Genomic DNA, 15406 nt, shown 5'->3' on the forward strand with positions numbered 1-15406 from the left:
GTTATACACGGGGGATCTTGGAACCAAACCCCAGCGTATAACAAGGATCCACTGTACCATGATCCATTAAGAACCCAAGCCCTCCCTCCAGTCCATCTGCCTTGGTCCAGGCCTTGGAGGTAGAGAGGAACTGCTGGACCTCTTACCCTTTCCCTCCACCACTCTCTTCTCCTTCTGTCTCATGTCTTTTTAGATTGTAAGCCCAAGGGCAGGGAACCATCTAACTAAAAAGATTGTATGTACAGCGCTGTGTAAATTTACAGCGCTTCATAAATAAAGGTTAATAATAATAATAAGTAGCAATTTGCTTTGGTTACCTCTACAGAGAAGGGCAAGATTCTGTCCCTACTTTTGCACTCTGAACTCAATTTGCACCAATGGAAGTAATTGGATGAGAAAGGGGAATGTGGCAGGAGGAGAGATAAACTGAGTCATTTTAAATGCACCCCAAAAAATGGGATAAGAAAAGATTAATCTGAACTGTTCCTGCCAAATCAGGACAGTTGGAGGGTATGTAGTACAGCAAAATATCTCAAGGACTTTTTTCAGGCCTCCTGAGTCACACCAATGAGGAGGTTGGCCAAGCCAGTTTCTGCTCTGCTTGAGGACAGACATGAACACAGATTTTCACTGGCAAGCTTTCATTACTTAAATCTTACGTCTGCTTCACTGCACAGCCTGAATTCTGGTTTCAACCAGCTTCCCACTGGCGCTCACCTGGTTTTGTGTCTGCATGTGATTACTGCATGTGATTACTGAAGTATTGAGTCCTGTGGCTTATACTTTTCAAAGTATAGTTGGTTTGCCTCTTGTCATAGCTTTGTATAACTAGGACATGGGACTGGATCCAGTTAGGGGAGAAGAAACAGGTCTTGCACGTGGTCATCCCCAGTATGGAGGTACCTTTAATGAAGCCTTGGGGTGAAGCTTCCAGATGCATGCTCAGTTCAGGGGTTTTTGAACCTCCCTCATGCCTAGGAGATGGGGAACTACACAGTGGCTTAAACCTGTGTGGGATCACTTCTCCATTTCAGAGTTCATCCCTAGCAGCAGAGCTAGAGGGCTAACTTTTTACTGAAAACCAGAGAAGGCATCTTAGGAGATGACCCACTCACTCAGGCTAGGCCAAACCTCTACACCTATAATCATGAAAGAGCTAGTCTTTTAGATCCCACTTTGGTGTTCATCTATGTTTCTCCACTATGTCACATTGCATTCACTAACGATGCTAGCACAAGAGTCAGTGGCAAGAAGGTCTGTATTAACAAGAAACAGGTCAACCAAACCCTTAGTGATGATTGAAAATGGTTCTAGGAAGAATGAAAGTGAGTAATTCTTGTACTCATAGGGACTTTTTCCTCCTTTATTGAGCATAGGGAGTTTGAATCTGCATTTATACCAAGCGAAATATTGTGAAATCTTTTTGACTTTCCCTCTCCAGCACTCGTCATTTTCTGTACACTTGCATAGCTTGTCAGTACTTACACAGCTTTGTAATGCTGATGAATGATGCTGAAGTGGGATGTGCTTTCATCTCATACATTTCAAATAACAGCCAAATGGAAGAACTGCTTCTGTCAGTAATGCCACATTTCCATTTAGCAGAACATTCATGTTCTATCTTACAACAGTCACAAATATAACTCCTTAAGTGGAGAGGATTCAAGTCACTCAGGGGTGGTAATGGTAAAACAGCTCTCCTCACTTCATATGCTCTCATTGTACAGCCAAATGATAATGCCCCGATTGTTCTCAGAGAGGCGGGATACAAATACATTTTATTATTTTTATTATTATAACATCCTTCCAATCCAGCCAGAAAAATTCAGGGACTATCGAGATTCAAAATGCTGGTGATGACCTATAAAGCCCTATATGGCTCAGGTCCAGGTTATTTGGCATACCATATTTCCCTGTATGAGCTGGCTCAGGCTCTAATATCATCAGAAGAGGCTCTTGTCTCAGTCCCACCACAATTGTAAGTATGGTTGCTGGGGATGCGAGAGAGGGCCTTCTTGGTGGCTGCCCCTAGACTCTGGAACTACATTCCCAGGGAGGTCAGAATGGCCTCCTCCTTGTTATCTTCCTGTTTGCATCCTAAAACCGTTTTATTCAAACAGGCTTTTAAAACAGCAAATGTTTAAATAATGGGGCAGAGGGTGCTATATTGTTTTAAATGAACTGTTTTCAAGATATTTTTATCTTCTATTTTTATCTTTATATTAAAGGGGGGCCAGCAAAATGGTGAAGGGCAAGGATACCATGCCTTATGAGGAAAGACTTAGGGATCTGGGTATATTTAGCCTTGAAAAGAGACAGTTAAGAGGTGATATGATAGCCATTTTTAAGTATTTGAAGGGGTGTCATATTGAGGATGGAGCACACTTGTTTTCTGCTGCTCCAGAGACTAGAACACGGAACAATGGATGCAAACTACAGAAAAAGAGATTTCACCTAAACATTAGGAGGAACTTCCTGACAGTAAGAGCTGTTCGACAGTGGAACACACTTGCTCAGAGAGTGACGGAGTCTCCTTCTTTGGAGGTCTTTAAGCAGAAGCTGGTTGGCTATCTGTTGGGGATGCTTTGATTGTGAGTTCCTGCATGGCAGGGGGTTGGACTGAATGGCCCTTGGGGTCTCTTCCAACTCTATGATTCTATGATCTTTTAAACTGCATTTTATTCTTTTAACTTGAGTGTGAATTGTTTTAATACTGTAAATAGTTTAATTCTATTTTAATGTTCACTTTTTGTATGCTTGTAATTGTATTGTTCTTTTAAACTGTGAGCTGCTTTGGGGAGAAAGTGGGGTACAAACAAAACAACACTTTCCAGTATTATCTGAATACTAATGAAATCTCATTCATTTTTCAAATCAGGATCAAATCAGTGAGGTCAAGATGAGAAAAGCTGTACACAAACTAGGAGAGGCTACAGCAGTTTGTATTTGCTGAACCTACTGGGAAAAGCAAGATTCTATCCCCTTTTTCTCCTCTCTTCTCTGCTAAAGTAACTGAATAAAAACTACTTTCCCACTTTGAACTTGTTTTCTAGAAACTGTATTGTAGTATGCTGAGGATGAAGGTGGAAACATGGGAGGGGAAAAGAGAAAGTGGGATTTTTAAAAAAATAATTCAAAAATGGGGTGACAGGGGAATAATTGGGACTTTCCCTGCCAAATCATGCCCAAAAATTATCCTGATAAAATGTTCATCCCTTTTCAGTATAAAGAGAATAACTCTTTCTTTCTTTTTTCTACACTGGTAATTGGCAAACACATTATGAAAGTATGTAATATATATATATTTTTAAAGAATCATGCATAATATTTACAAAAACATCACAAGAAATCCACACAGAAGTAATATAGTAGTGATAAAATTTGAATCCATGCAAATATTAACCAGTGCATTTGTGTATCTATGCATATGTGCATGAAACCTTTTCTCTAAGAATAAATAAATCAATTGTCACAGCTGAAAGATAATCATGATGTTTCAAACCCTTGCATAGCATTAACCCTAGTGGAGCAGATGTTTTCCTCTGTACACCAGTGATAGCTTAGTTGCTGTCCAGAAGTTTTCCTGCCAATTTTCTTGTATGCATATTGACCACTTTAGACTAATGATGACATGAAACAGCAAGGGGAATGTAGGAATAATTTTGCTCCATGAAAATAAAAGAAGCCCCCTCCCTTTTGGTATTTTTGCACCCCACTGGGGAAAGTGTCCAGCACAGTTTGCAAGTAGGCAAGAAGGAAGTTCATCTTTAAAATAAAAAGCCTAGAAAAAGAAGTATCTACCCTCCCCCCCATTTAAATTGAGGGTATAAATCTCTAACCATGTTCCCTTGTGTGAGAAGTTAAATAATTAACATAGGGCTGAAACAGACTTGCCCAAAGGGGCAGCATGATTTGCCACCCCTGAAAGAGCCGGATGGGCAACACGGCAACCACATGCCACAGTCTCACTCCAGCGTTTTGCCACTGTAAAAATAAGCAGAAAATTGCTGCTTCATTTTGCAGTGGCTTTTTCTGCCCCACTGAGGCTTTGCAGTGCTGCAGCAGCATGCAGAATCTAAATGCCGCAGCGTCACAGCCCCGTGAAGTCAGTGCACATCTGGTCAGCCCCTATGGCACTGTGAAGCCATTGTATTATGCTGGTCTGTACTGGCCCATAATTTTCCCTCACTTTGGGAGAAAATATTTCCCTCACATAATTCTCTCTATACAGTCGGCCCTTGTATACACAGATTTTTTATACATGGATTCAACCATCCACGGTTTGAAAATGTTAAAAAAAAAAGTATAAATTTGAAATATCAAACCTTGATTTCCCATTTTTTATAAGGGACTCCATTTTGCTATGTCATTATATTTAATGGGACTTGAGCATCCATGGATTTTGTTATCCACAGGGGATCTTGGAACCAAACCCCAGCATATAACAAGGGTCCACTTTATTTGAAAGTATTGAAGTGTTACAGAGGGCTTCTATGGGGAAATATCCATAAAGCAGGAATACTCTCATGAGTAGGAAAAGCAGACATCAGACTAATCCCTGAACATTTGGTGTGTAGCAAAATGGGGTTACATTACATAACAAATGTTGTGTGGGGAGGTGTCCATCTGTTGCAAGTGCAGTTGGCACTTGTTTTTCCTGCTCTCCAAATTCTTCCTGCTCTCCTTAATCTCATGACAACTGTCTTACAATCATGAAGTTTTCCTGGGTTTGGGGATTCCTATGAGATTTAAGATATTTCAAAAGTCTGGAGATCTTGCAAGGGGCCCTTCTCTCATGAGACCATACATAGACCTGCTTCATGTGTTCTTGACCAGTTTTACACATGGATAGCAAGTGGCATCTGCTTTTATCTGAAGATGATCTGGAGGTGGCCTACTATGTGTCAACACACATACTCAGAAGACACTTAAATGGTCCATTATTCTTCCTGGTGAGATTTTTGAACTGATGGGAAACATACTTTTTTGAGCCGAGGAAAAATAATTGAGAATATGCTTTGTATTCTAAATTGAATGTGCCTCTAACTGCTGATGTTGCTTCACTGCACTGCCTCTGTTTTGAATGACATACATTGAGATATGTATCAGGCATGGAAAAACTCCTTTTTTGGACCACCACTACAAACCCCCAGAAATATCCAGCCAGAAATCCCATCATTCACTAGCCAGGATGCACAGTGTCAGTTTTGAAAGAAGGAATCTGGGAGCTGTCATAAAAATTAATTTTTCCAAGCTCTGAACATGCATCCAGTAAAAGGCAGCACAAAGTAACTGCTTGCCAGTGAGGATGTGCTCTTTCTCCCCTCCTCCAAGTGAGCTGATCAACTGAATCGTGATTATGAATGTGTGTGAAGAATGGAAGGTACAGTGAAAGTGTTATGCCCTTTTTCTTACTATTTTCTACAATAACAATTTTTGCCGTGAAAATAGAACTACACAAAAATTATGCACACCATTACAGTGGACCAGTGGTTCTCAGCATTGCTCCCTTTGGATGTTCTGAACCTCAAAACCCAGAATCCCTGACTGTTTTTCATATTAATTGGAGTTTTGGAGAGCTGGATGGCTTGAAGGCTGAGAAACACAACTATATATCATGCATGACTGATTTGGGCTCTAGTAGCATGCCATCACTTCAAAATGTTTTGAAACTGTGGGTTTTTCTTAAAAATATCATTTCCCAAAATTCATTTCCCACAAGATACCATTCCATCTGAGCTATAACAAAGTTTCCAGCAGCAAATAAATTGGCCATGCCACAAGTCGCTTTTCATTTACATTTATTCTTCCCTCTCTCTTTGAATCTATGCACATACTTCAGGAGTTTCTAAATGTCAGTTTCTTACCCTCACACGGACAACCTGAGTAACTGAAGGCTCATTTTCCCGCAGAGCCCCCAAATAGGAATCCTTCTGGAAAGTGGGGATGTTGTCGTTGACATCCAGGACGTTAATCCTGACTCTCCCTGTTGTTTCTTCCCCGCCCCCATCTCTGGCAATGACAGTCACTGTATAGCGTTGTGTTGTCTCGAAGTCCAGCCGACCAATCAATGTGATTATGCCTGTGTCCTTGTCTAATGAGAATCTAGAGAAAAGAAAACAAAAACACACATACTATTTGGAAAAAACTTACCAATATAAAGTCTGCACATATAATCTTCTGGAGAAAAGTAGCTGGATAGGGAACAAGATTGATCCAACACATTTTGCTGTCTGGGACAAAGGGCAAGATGGTATTCTCTCCCCATTTAACACACAGAAGCTGACTGGGGTCCCTACTGATTCTTATTTCTAGAGGCAATGTAACAGCATCCCCCACCACACCTGAGGGCAGCAGACCAGTTCAGTCACCAAATCGGTTCAGTCCCCAAATCCCAGCACCTGTCATCTAAGTCAGTCATTCACTGCTACCTAATGGCAGAAACCAGTACTGAGGAGGTGGTGAGTTTTGAGTCAAATTATAAGTTCATTTGAATACAGGACAATGTTTACTGTTTAGCAGTTAAAAAGAAAATCCTAATCTTCAATGTTTCATTGAATCATTTCCTATATTGCTATGTATTTTATATGTATTATCCTACTAGAAAGGCCCCTTCCCCACCACCACTCCCTTTGTGTCGTGTCTTTTTTAGATAGTAAGCCTGAGGGCAGGGAACCGTCCATTTAAAAAGATTGTATGTACAGCGCTGTGTAAATTTACAGCACTTTATAAATAAAGGTTAATAATAATAATAATAATAATAATAATAATAATAATAATAATCTTGCTTCCATTAAAATGAATAGGAATTTTGCTGAGATGTTGCTACATCATAGCATATTTATTTTTAAGCAATTTTCACCTTGCTCTTCAACCAAAAGGGTTCTCATAATAGTTTATACAGAACCAATAAATAAAAACAATACAGTCCCTATTTGCAGGATTGAAATCTTATAAACTATATCAAGATTGAGCAGCCTACTTAAGGTTCAGGAATAATAATACTTTGATCTCAGTGGGCCACCTGCTCCATGTCCCCCACCACTGAGCCATGCTTTTTGCCTTCTTCCAGCTACTTTGGGCCTTTGGCAGGTTTTTTCCTCCAAAATGGGAACTGACCAGAAGTGAAGACTGAACCATCAACCCTTTGAATAGCTGGGGACATGGAGCCATGTTGGAAGGAAGTAATCTTCATCATTAGGGTTCTCAGTTCAGAATTGGTCCAGGCTCTGAGGTTTATGGTCCAAAACCTAAAATCTATAGACAGACCCTGGTGATGTCATTAAGTGTTGTGCATATTACCACCAACAGTTGCTTACAGTTTGTCATGTAAAAGTATATATACACATACTTTATTTTCCTGTTTGGAAGTTATGACAGAAAACTGAAAGTGAAATGAGGGTATTTTTTTAATCTACTAAAGGAGATGGGATAAGTAATCTTTAATCTAGTCTGTTTGCTTCTGGGCAGATGTTGGATGCAGAGCAGAGGATGAAACCTGGCATAACAGTGACTGGGAAGGAAGGAGGAAGCTAAGAAAATAAATAGATCCTATTGAAAGTCTATTGCAACAACAAGCTGTTAAGCCTTACAATTTGTTGCAAGCTGTTGCTTTGCTAGCTAAGCTGGATATTTGCACAAAATCCTTTCCTCTTGTCTGGAGATGAACACTGTAAAACTAGAGAATCTGCACCCTTGTCTCCCACCTGGAGATGACCTATGAAAATTGGAGACTCGGGGCCAGGGCCTGTGATCTGGCAGCCAAATGCACCATGTAGATGAGCCAGGAAGGGCTTTAGGCACACAGGAGCTACATCATGTGGAGAATCTGATGCATATGCAGTAGGATCCCTAGGCCAACTTACAGGAATTTTGCATAACTCCTTTCACATTGTGATAAGTTTGGTTTTCAAATTCCATAGGGCTCCAACCAGTTTTCTTGGCCTGGATAATTCAGAGGAAGATTGCCATTGCCTTGTTCTTAGGCTGAGAGAGTATACATTGCTGTGGGTCACCCAGCAATTTTGATGGCTGAGCAGGGATTTCAACTTGGTCTTCCAGAATCCTAGCCCAATACTCAAATCATTAGACCACACTGGCTCCCTCCAAATGGTAGTTAGCTACCATTATCTTCTTTTCAAAATCCTCTTTATGTTCTTGTTATTCATAACAAAGTGAAATAGTTACCTAAGTCTCTTCTCCCTCACCCACCCCCCCCCCCCCCCGGTCGCCTCTCGATTGCTGTAAGAAACTGGCCTGTGGTTCAAAACAAAGCTAAGCACATACCTGCAAAATTAAGTAAAAGCAGTTGCAGCTACACCACAAAAGGAGTTATAAGGTAACTTGGTTGCCTAGATTAGGGGTGGGCAAAGTGCAGCCTGCAGCCAGTTCCACACAGCCATTTTTGTGACCCTCCCATGGTCAAAATTCTCTCTTTTCCTAGCAAAAAGTTGTTTTGCTTCACAATGCCCCAGATGCACTCTAGTAGGTGTGGAGAGCATTTCTAACCATGCATTTTTTTTTAAATCCCCCCAAATCCTCAAAATGTCCTCTAGGGGTTGTGGGGCACATTTCCACTACATTTTGCACCTTCTGGGCAAATTTAAGTCCAGGAGAAGTCTTTTCTGAAAAAAGAAGTGAATAGAAAATGACTCCTTTCTCTTCCTTTTGTGTAAGAAGGCCTCTTTTGGGCTTAAATTGTTCCCACTGCAATGTGAAAATCTCCCCATGTCCCATAGAGAATATTTTGGGGCTGAAATATGATTGTCTTTGGTTGGAGCAGATGTGAGCTGGAAGGCTAATATGGCGCTGTAGCCCTCCATAATTGCCCACCCAGTGGCATCAATGGGAGATATGAGGGGTTCAGACTCTACCAGGTGACACCTCAGAATACGGGTGACACCCAATTGGGCCCTCCTGGCTTCCCTGTAGCAGCACTAGTCTCCTCATGAGGAGGCTGGCATCACAGCTGCAAAGGAGGGGGCCAAGGGTGCCCCCCCCAACTTTGCTGCATTTATTTATTTATTGTATTTATACCCTGCTCTTCAGCCACAAAGGCTCTCAGAGCAGCTTACAGATTGTTAATTAGACAGTTCCCTGCCCTTAGGTTTACAATCTCAAAAGATATGGCACAAAAGGAGAAGGGAATGACAGTGGGGAGAGTTGGTGCCAGTCTCCTCATGAGGAGGCTGGCACTGCCACGGGAAATGAGAGAGCCAAGTGACCCTTTTGGCCACCCCCCTGGCAGCCTCCTTGCTCCCGTGGCAGCCCCCCTGCACTGGGTGACAGCAGGGATGGGGATGCCACTGTACCCACCCCTGGCCTAGTTGAACATTATGTTCTGTTTTAACTGTCTGGTAGCAAAGCATACCTCAACAGGCTCTGACTTAGGGCAACGGACTCTATGAAGCCAAGCCAACCTAGTTCAAGACCAGGATTTCCACTTTGCATAGGATGACGCAAAAGGAAAATCCCAACAGAGTAAGGATTATGTACACGTTTCACTAGTATAAATTAAGAAAATGCACATTGTTAACAATGGGAGTAAAAACCACAGCAGAATAAAGTGAATCAGTCCTGTCAGTACAGAACTTACCTGTCAGGATCATCACTGAAATAATAGTTGACTTTCCCGTAAGAACCCACATCATTGTCTGTTGCCTAAAAAAAAAAGAAAGAAAGAAAGAAAAGGAAAAGAGGAGAGAAAGGCTGTAATAGTAAATGCAGTATTTTATGAGCAATGAATTAAATTTCAAAAGCAAATCCTGACTTTTTACAGTATATTACAGTTTGCCAGGAAAACATGCAAGAGTATCAATGCAAAATTGAACAGAAGGAGAGCAGAATCATTCATTCTATTTGTAGCATTTTTTGGTTTAATTTTTCATTCCTAATTTTAGTTAATACTGTGTGGAAAGGAGATAGTATAGTTTCCAACAAGAAGCAGCTGAAAAGAAGACACTTACTGAATTCCTTACTTCTAATGGTACTTCCTTTGGTCGACATTAATTCATATGTGGAAAAAACTTTAGGTGCCTTTCTTTTTCCTTGTGTGTATATGTGTGTGTGATTGTATGTGTTTGTGTGTGTTCTTAATATCAAGACGTTACGTTAGAATCTCTTATTCCTCAGCTCATAAAATTTAAATTTGACTTCGTGGATTCTCCATACATTTATCCTGAAAGACTTTCACAAAATTCAGTTGCCACCTATATGCATCACTTCTAGCCTAATCTTTTAATGTAAGGCCCTGGTTGGGACACTTGGACTCGCTTAAAATGCCAGAATTTCAATTTGCATTTTCATTAAATTCCTAGTCCCAAGTCCATCACATTGGGCACTGAGTTCAATGCCTTCCATCAGAATCATATCAAACTGAATACAGATGTTAGGTTACCTTTTTCATGAGGAAAATCAGTCTGCATTGCATGTTTGTTACCAAATTTCTTTGTTCCATCTATTTCTGTTCAGCACCCCTCAATTATTCCCTCCACAAAAATCACACCTGTCGAAATCCTTACATAAAAATATACAGTCACTTGTGTTCTCTGCACACAGGGAATTAGGAATTACTGGCATGAAAAATATACCACAGCATACTGCAAAAGTGAAGGCAAACAACAATGAAGGTCTAGGTGCTGAATTTTAACTTTATGCTGTAAATCAGAAGGAACATAAAATTCCACATACAAACATAAAAGAACTTTACTTTAGACTGGCAAAAGTACTTGTGATTGGATGATTGGAATAGCCTTTAGCTGGGTATGCCTAAGCTTTCAAGCAACATTACACCGATTTGCACACATTGCAACATATCTGAGTAAAATATGGACACCCGGCATCCCTAGCTTCACCCCATGTAATCCTCCTCCCAATAATCCCTTAAGAGAAGGATCATCATTGTGAGGGGATGGAGCCTAGGGAAGTTCACAACCTTTTGACTGAAGACGGAACAGTCTTTCAGGCTTCAAGCAAACTGCCATATGTAAATGAATTTATATTAATTAATATGTTTTTAAAATGTTCTAAAAATAACTCCAAAGTGCCATGCTACGCGTCATTTAGGTTTCATAGTTTAATAGTTTCAGTGCGGACACACTGATTAAATGCCAGTACTGCAGCCACTCACTCACAAACAGCAAGGTTGTGAGTTCAATACCAGCCAGGGGCTCAGGGTCGACTCACCCTTGCATCCTTCTGTAGGTCACTAAAATGAGTACCCAGCTTGTTGGGGGCAATTAGCTTACACCTTGTAAACTGCTTAGAGATGGCTTGGTGCGGGATGAAGCGGTATATAAATGAAGCTGCTATTGCTGTCGCTATCCATATTCTTTGGTTTTTCCACAAGAATATAAGAACTGTGACATTTTCATGGATTGAAGTTGAAAGGAAAATGGCAAAAGCCAGGGATTTCTGATTTAGACAGAAGAACTGTTTCATATACCTAGGGTCAAAACCATCTTCAGTGCCATTCCAATGTCACAAAGAATCACCATTTTTTGTGTGTTAAACCAAGTATCAAGACTCCTATTTGGGGTTTAGGGCTTCTGTAGGAACTAGAGATATCTTCATATCTCCAAACAACACAGAGAGGGGAGGTTTTAAACATCCTGGTACATACTACATGCATCCCTTGACCCTCTTCTCATCTGTCCATGACACTCATATATGTTAGGAGGCTGGATTTGCACATTTCTTCCTTCTGTAAACTCATACCTTAGAATTCTGTGTATTGGCTGTTCTGAACTATAAGATAAACTGATAGATTCACATAGCCTCCCAAACCTCTAATTCATTTAGCCTAAAGTTTAGACAATCAACCCAAGAAAGAGTCAATGAATCTCAAAAGAAGTTTGGAAAAAAATATGTTTTGTTCAGGAGGTACTCGAATTTACAATTGTTATAGCTAATGCTCTTGGAGTAACACCATAAAAAAACTATCTCCTTTATTTCATAAATCAGAAGTATCTTTGTCTTCAAGAGAAGAGAAGTACCTTCTGACAAGGGTCTCTGATGAAAAAGTACAAAATCACACTTTTTCTTCAATACCTTCCCCAAACCCTGTTTGATAGCGGATGTTGCCACTGTTCTACTTTGATCATTTTCCTAACTTCTTTTCTGCACTGCAAGTCACTGTGCTGGCCAAAAACTGAACCCCAAAGATAGTATGAATTGTTGAATATTATAGTAGAAGGGTGGGCTACATACTTCAGTCCAGGGAACAAAATTCACTTTCGGATAAATTCTTAGGGGGTACATTTTAGTGAAGAAAAGGTTGGGACCAAATATGTCAGCATATTTTAGCTCAAAGATCTTACTGCCAGCAAATGATTCACAACAGAAGCATTTCAGTTTCTTAGAATGAGGAAAAAAATTGAACAAAATCTTGGAAACTGCTAGAGAACTCCAAAAAGCCAGATTGGGACACCAAGAAATCAAAATTTGTTTCGAGAGACTGAAATTTCTCATGCTATGTGCACACACGCGTGCACACACACAGAGTCATGTTCACACACAAATACATTGCCAGCCAAGGTCTGCTGGTGTACTTCTGCCCTCTTCACTTTCTGCTCCAGAGCAACTGACCTCTTCAACATGTCTCCACAGTCAAATTGGGGTAAGGTGGGCTCTCAGTCATTTTTCTAGCTTGTGTGAATAATCTGGAGATGTCCTAGATTTAGAATAGCAGCTGGAAGCTGTCTAGGTATCACATTACTCCTGGCCACAAACTGACTGTGGGGATATGCTCCAGTGTTAAAGACGTCAGGTGCACTGGATGTGCAAAGAGGAGGTGACTACTTTATGAAACAGCCTAAAAAATAATAATAAGTAGATTACATTTGTCACCAACAGGACTCCAGCCATTATCATGCTGCTTGTTCTTTGGATATAGTCAAATGACACTTGCCCCAGCCACCATAAGGATTTAGGATGGTTGGATGTTTTGGTGACTCTGTTACCCAGTCATTTAAATGCAAAAGCAAAAGAAAGTAGACAGGATGTATTCTTCACATGCCAGGTGGAATCTTAAGACTTTCATCTTCACAATGTTGTCCCTGCAAATCTTTTCAAACTGGACATGTCAAAGGATAACATCAACCTTCCAAGGAAAAGGTGTAAAGCTTATAGTGTCATAACTGGTGAGCAAAGCAAGATTTGTGGGTGTTTTAAAATCTTGGCTCTAATCAGTATATAAAATATGCATGAATGGCAGCAAAGGTGAAGGTGACGAATTTGTATTTTAAAATGAGAAATATGGAATAAATTCCTAAACTATCATGTTTTAAACTTATTTTCTAAATTGATTTCTGCCTGAGCTTGTTGGAGGTTGATGGATGTGTGTAAAAACAATGTCAGAATGCATTTCAAGCCAAACATCAAAAGGCTTTAAGAATGACATAGAATAAAACCTCTCTTGATGTATCTGTGCCCTTGCCTATTTTTGGAGAGCCCATAAATGGTTAAAAGTTTTCTAGGTCTTAGATAACTACTAGTAGTGGTAACTGGAAACATGCAACAATGGATGAGGAGAGCAGCAGCAGATAAAGGAGAAAATACAGCAAACCAACAGCAGAGAACCCAGCTACCTCTTGATTATTCTTTCAGTTTAGGTAATGAGATTTTTGCATCACTTCTAGTTATGTATTATGTGCTGTTGTTCACCCATCTGTTCAAAAATTAAACCTTAACAATTTGATATTGACTTATCAGCAAAGCAAAATCTTATTAAGGACACTTTTGTATCGCACATGCACATTCTCTCTCTCTCTCTCTCTCTCACACACACACACACACACAACATTACTGATGATCAAAATTACCAGGAGTCTTTCCTCATAGTTAGACTTTCAGTTGGAGAGGTGGGACTATCCACTTGACAGTAACACAATATCTGCATTATTGATAAAATCCATTCTTAATTGGGGAAGCAGACCACAGATAGATAACAATTGAAAAACTTCCCTATTTTTAAATTCTATTTCAGTGAAGAGAAACTGCTGATATCCATGTGTTATGGAAAAGTGGTTCTTGTGGTCCCTTCAGCTAAGACTTTTGCATAAGTCTCTTCAAACTGGACTACTTGTACAGAGCAACTAGTTAACCTGAAGGCTGCAGAATTTGAGATTCAAGGGAGAATTTTAACAGGCCAAGTGAGAAAGGTTTTTAAAAGTCATTGACAAAGTATTTAAGAAAATGTTGTATGTCAGGGTCATCTCGTGTCTTTGATATTTAAGCATTCTGTACAATCAATTAAGAATATATGGACTTGGTAAAAGATCTTGGTAAAAGTTTGATTGCACTCTTCTTCACTAGCAATCCTACATTTCATCTCTTTCCCTCTCTCCTCTCTTAATGTAATGCTCTTCCTGTTCAGTGATACTGCTGCTTGGTCTGGCAGGGGTTGCCTAGCAGGACACAATGTACCTATCAATTTGCAGCCATTCAACCCCATGCGGCAGACCTTCCAGGTGTTTACCCTGCCCTGCCAGCTGGAGGCTAAGAGAGTTGCAATTTCCTCTTGGGTGGGTTATTGTCACAGTATGGCCTCACAAAATACAGACTTAGATTTTCATTGGCTCAAAATATGGCTCTGGGAAAGGGTTCCTTGTACTCTGGGACAAAATGTGTTCCACCTCATTAGGGAGAAGGCTAACGAGCTGGTCATGCAAGATAGCTACCTCCTCATATTCAAACCTATACTTTCCTTTGGCAGATAGCTCTCTGACTCTGCTGCAAACAAATGTGACTGGTTCATCTGACTATAGGTATCCAGATGGCCCTTCTGCCAAACAGACCCTGGAGATCAAGCTATTTTGTAAGAGAAGAGGGGAAAGACGCCAGATTTTTGGGCAGCCTTTACACATTGTATTAATACCACACTAAACAAAATGATAGCTTTGAAATACAACAGAGCCAGAAGTCGCCATCTGAATTCTCCATATTTCACATAAACAGACACGCCCCCTTTGCCTCCACACCGGACGCTGCCGCCGCCGCTGACGTCGCTGGACTGCACCCCCTTCGCCGGGCGGCCTCCTCCCGGTGGTTTTGGAGGTGCGCATCTGCGCACCGCCCCGGGAGTGCCGCCCCTGGACTTGGGGAAACATCCCCTTTGAGACCGGGACAGTCTGGCCTTGGCGTTTGGCGGCCAGTTTAGGTGGGCAGGCCCTTTAAGGACCATCTGGGGGGAAGTTGGGAGGAGCCCCGCCAGGTGAGAGCGGCGGGGATAAAGCCGGGCAACCGGACCCTCTCGACACGCCCCCTTTGCCTCCACACCAGACGCTGCCGCCGCCGCTGACGTCGCTGGACTGCACCCCCTTTGCCGGGCGGCCTCCTCCCGGTGGTTTTGGAGGTGCGCATCTGCGCACCGCCCCGGGAGTGCCGCCCCTGGACTTGGGGAAACATC

At 41.1% G+C, this 15406-nt stretch overlaps 1 protein-coding gene across 8 annotated transcripts in view; it reads right to left on the reverse strand.

Moving 5' to 3' along the window:
* CDH23 (cadherin related 23) overlaps positions 1-15406 on the reverse strand; it is a 568554-nt gene that overhangs the window by 202151 nt on the left and 350997 nt on the right. For all 8 annotated transcript variants that reach the window (XR_006102875.1, XR_006102876.1, XM_042457557.1 and 5 more), the window contains exons 14-15: positions 9596-9660; positions 5868-6105 (exon numbers count right to left, since the gene is read on the reverse strand). Coding sequence is in view for 6 of the 8 variants with exons in the window: in XM_042457557.1 (XP_042313491.1) it covers positions 5868-6105; positions 9596-9660 (303 nt within the window). In the remaining 2 variants the exon portion in view is untranslated. The remainder of the gene's footprint in view (positions 1-5867; positions 6106-9595; positions 9661-15406) is intronic.

Source organism: Sceloporus undulatus, chromosome 3, assembly GCF_019175285.1.
Source record: "Sceloporus undulatus isolate JIND9_A2432 ecotype Alabama chromosome 3, SceUnd_v1.1, whole genome shotgun sequence".
Classification (NCBI taxonomy): Eukaryota; Metazoa; Chordata; class Lepidosauria; order Squamata; family Phrynosomatidae; genus Sceloporus; species Sceloporus undulatus.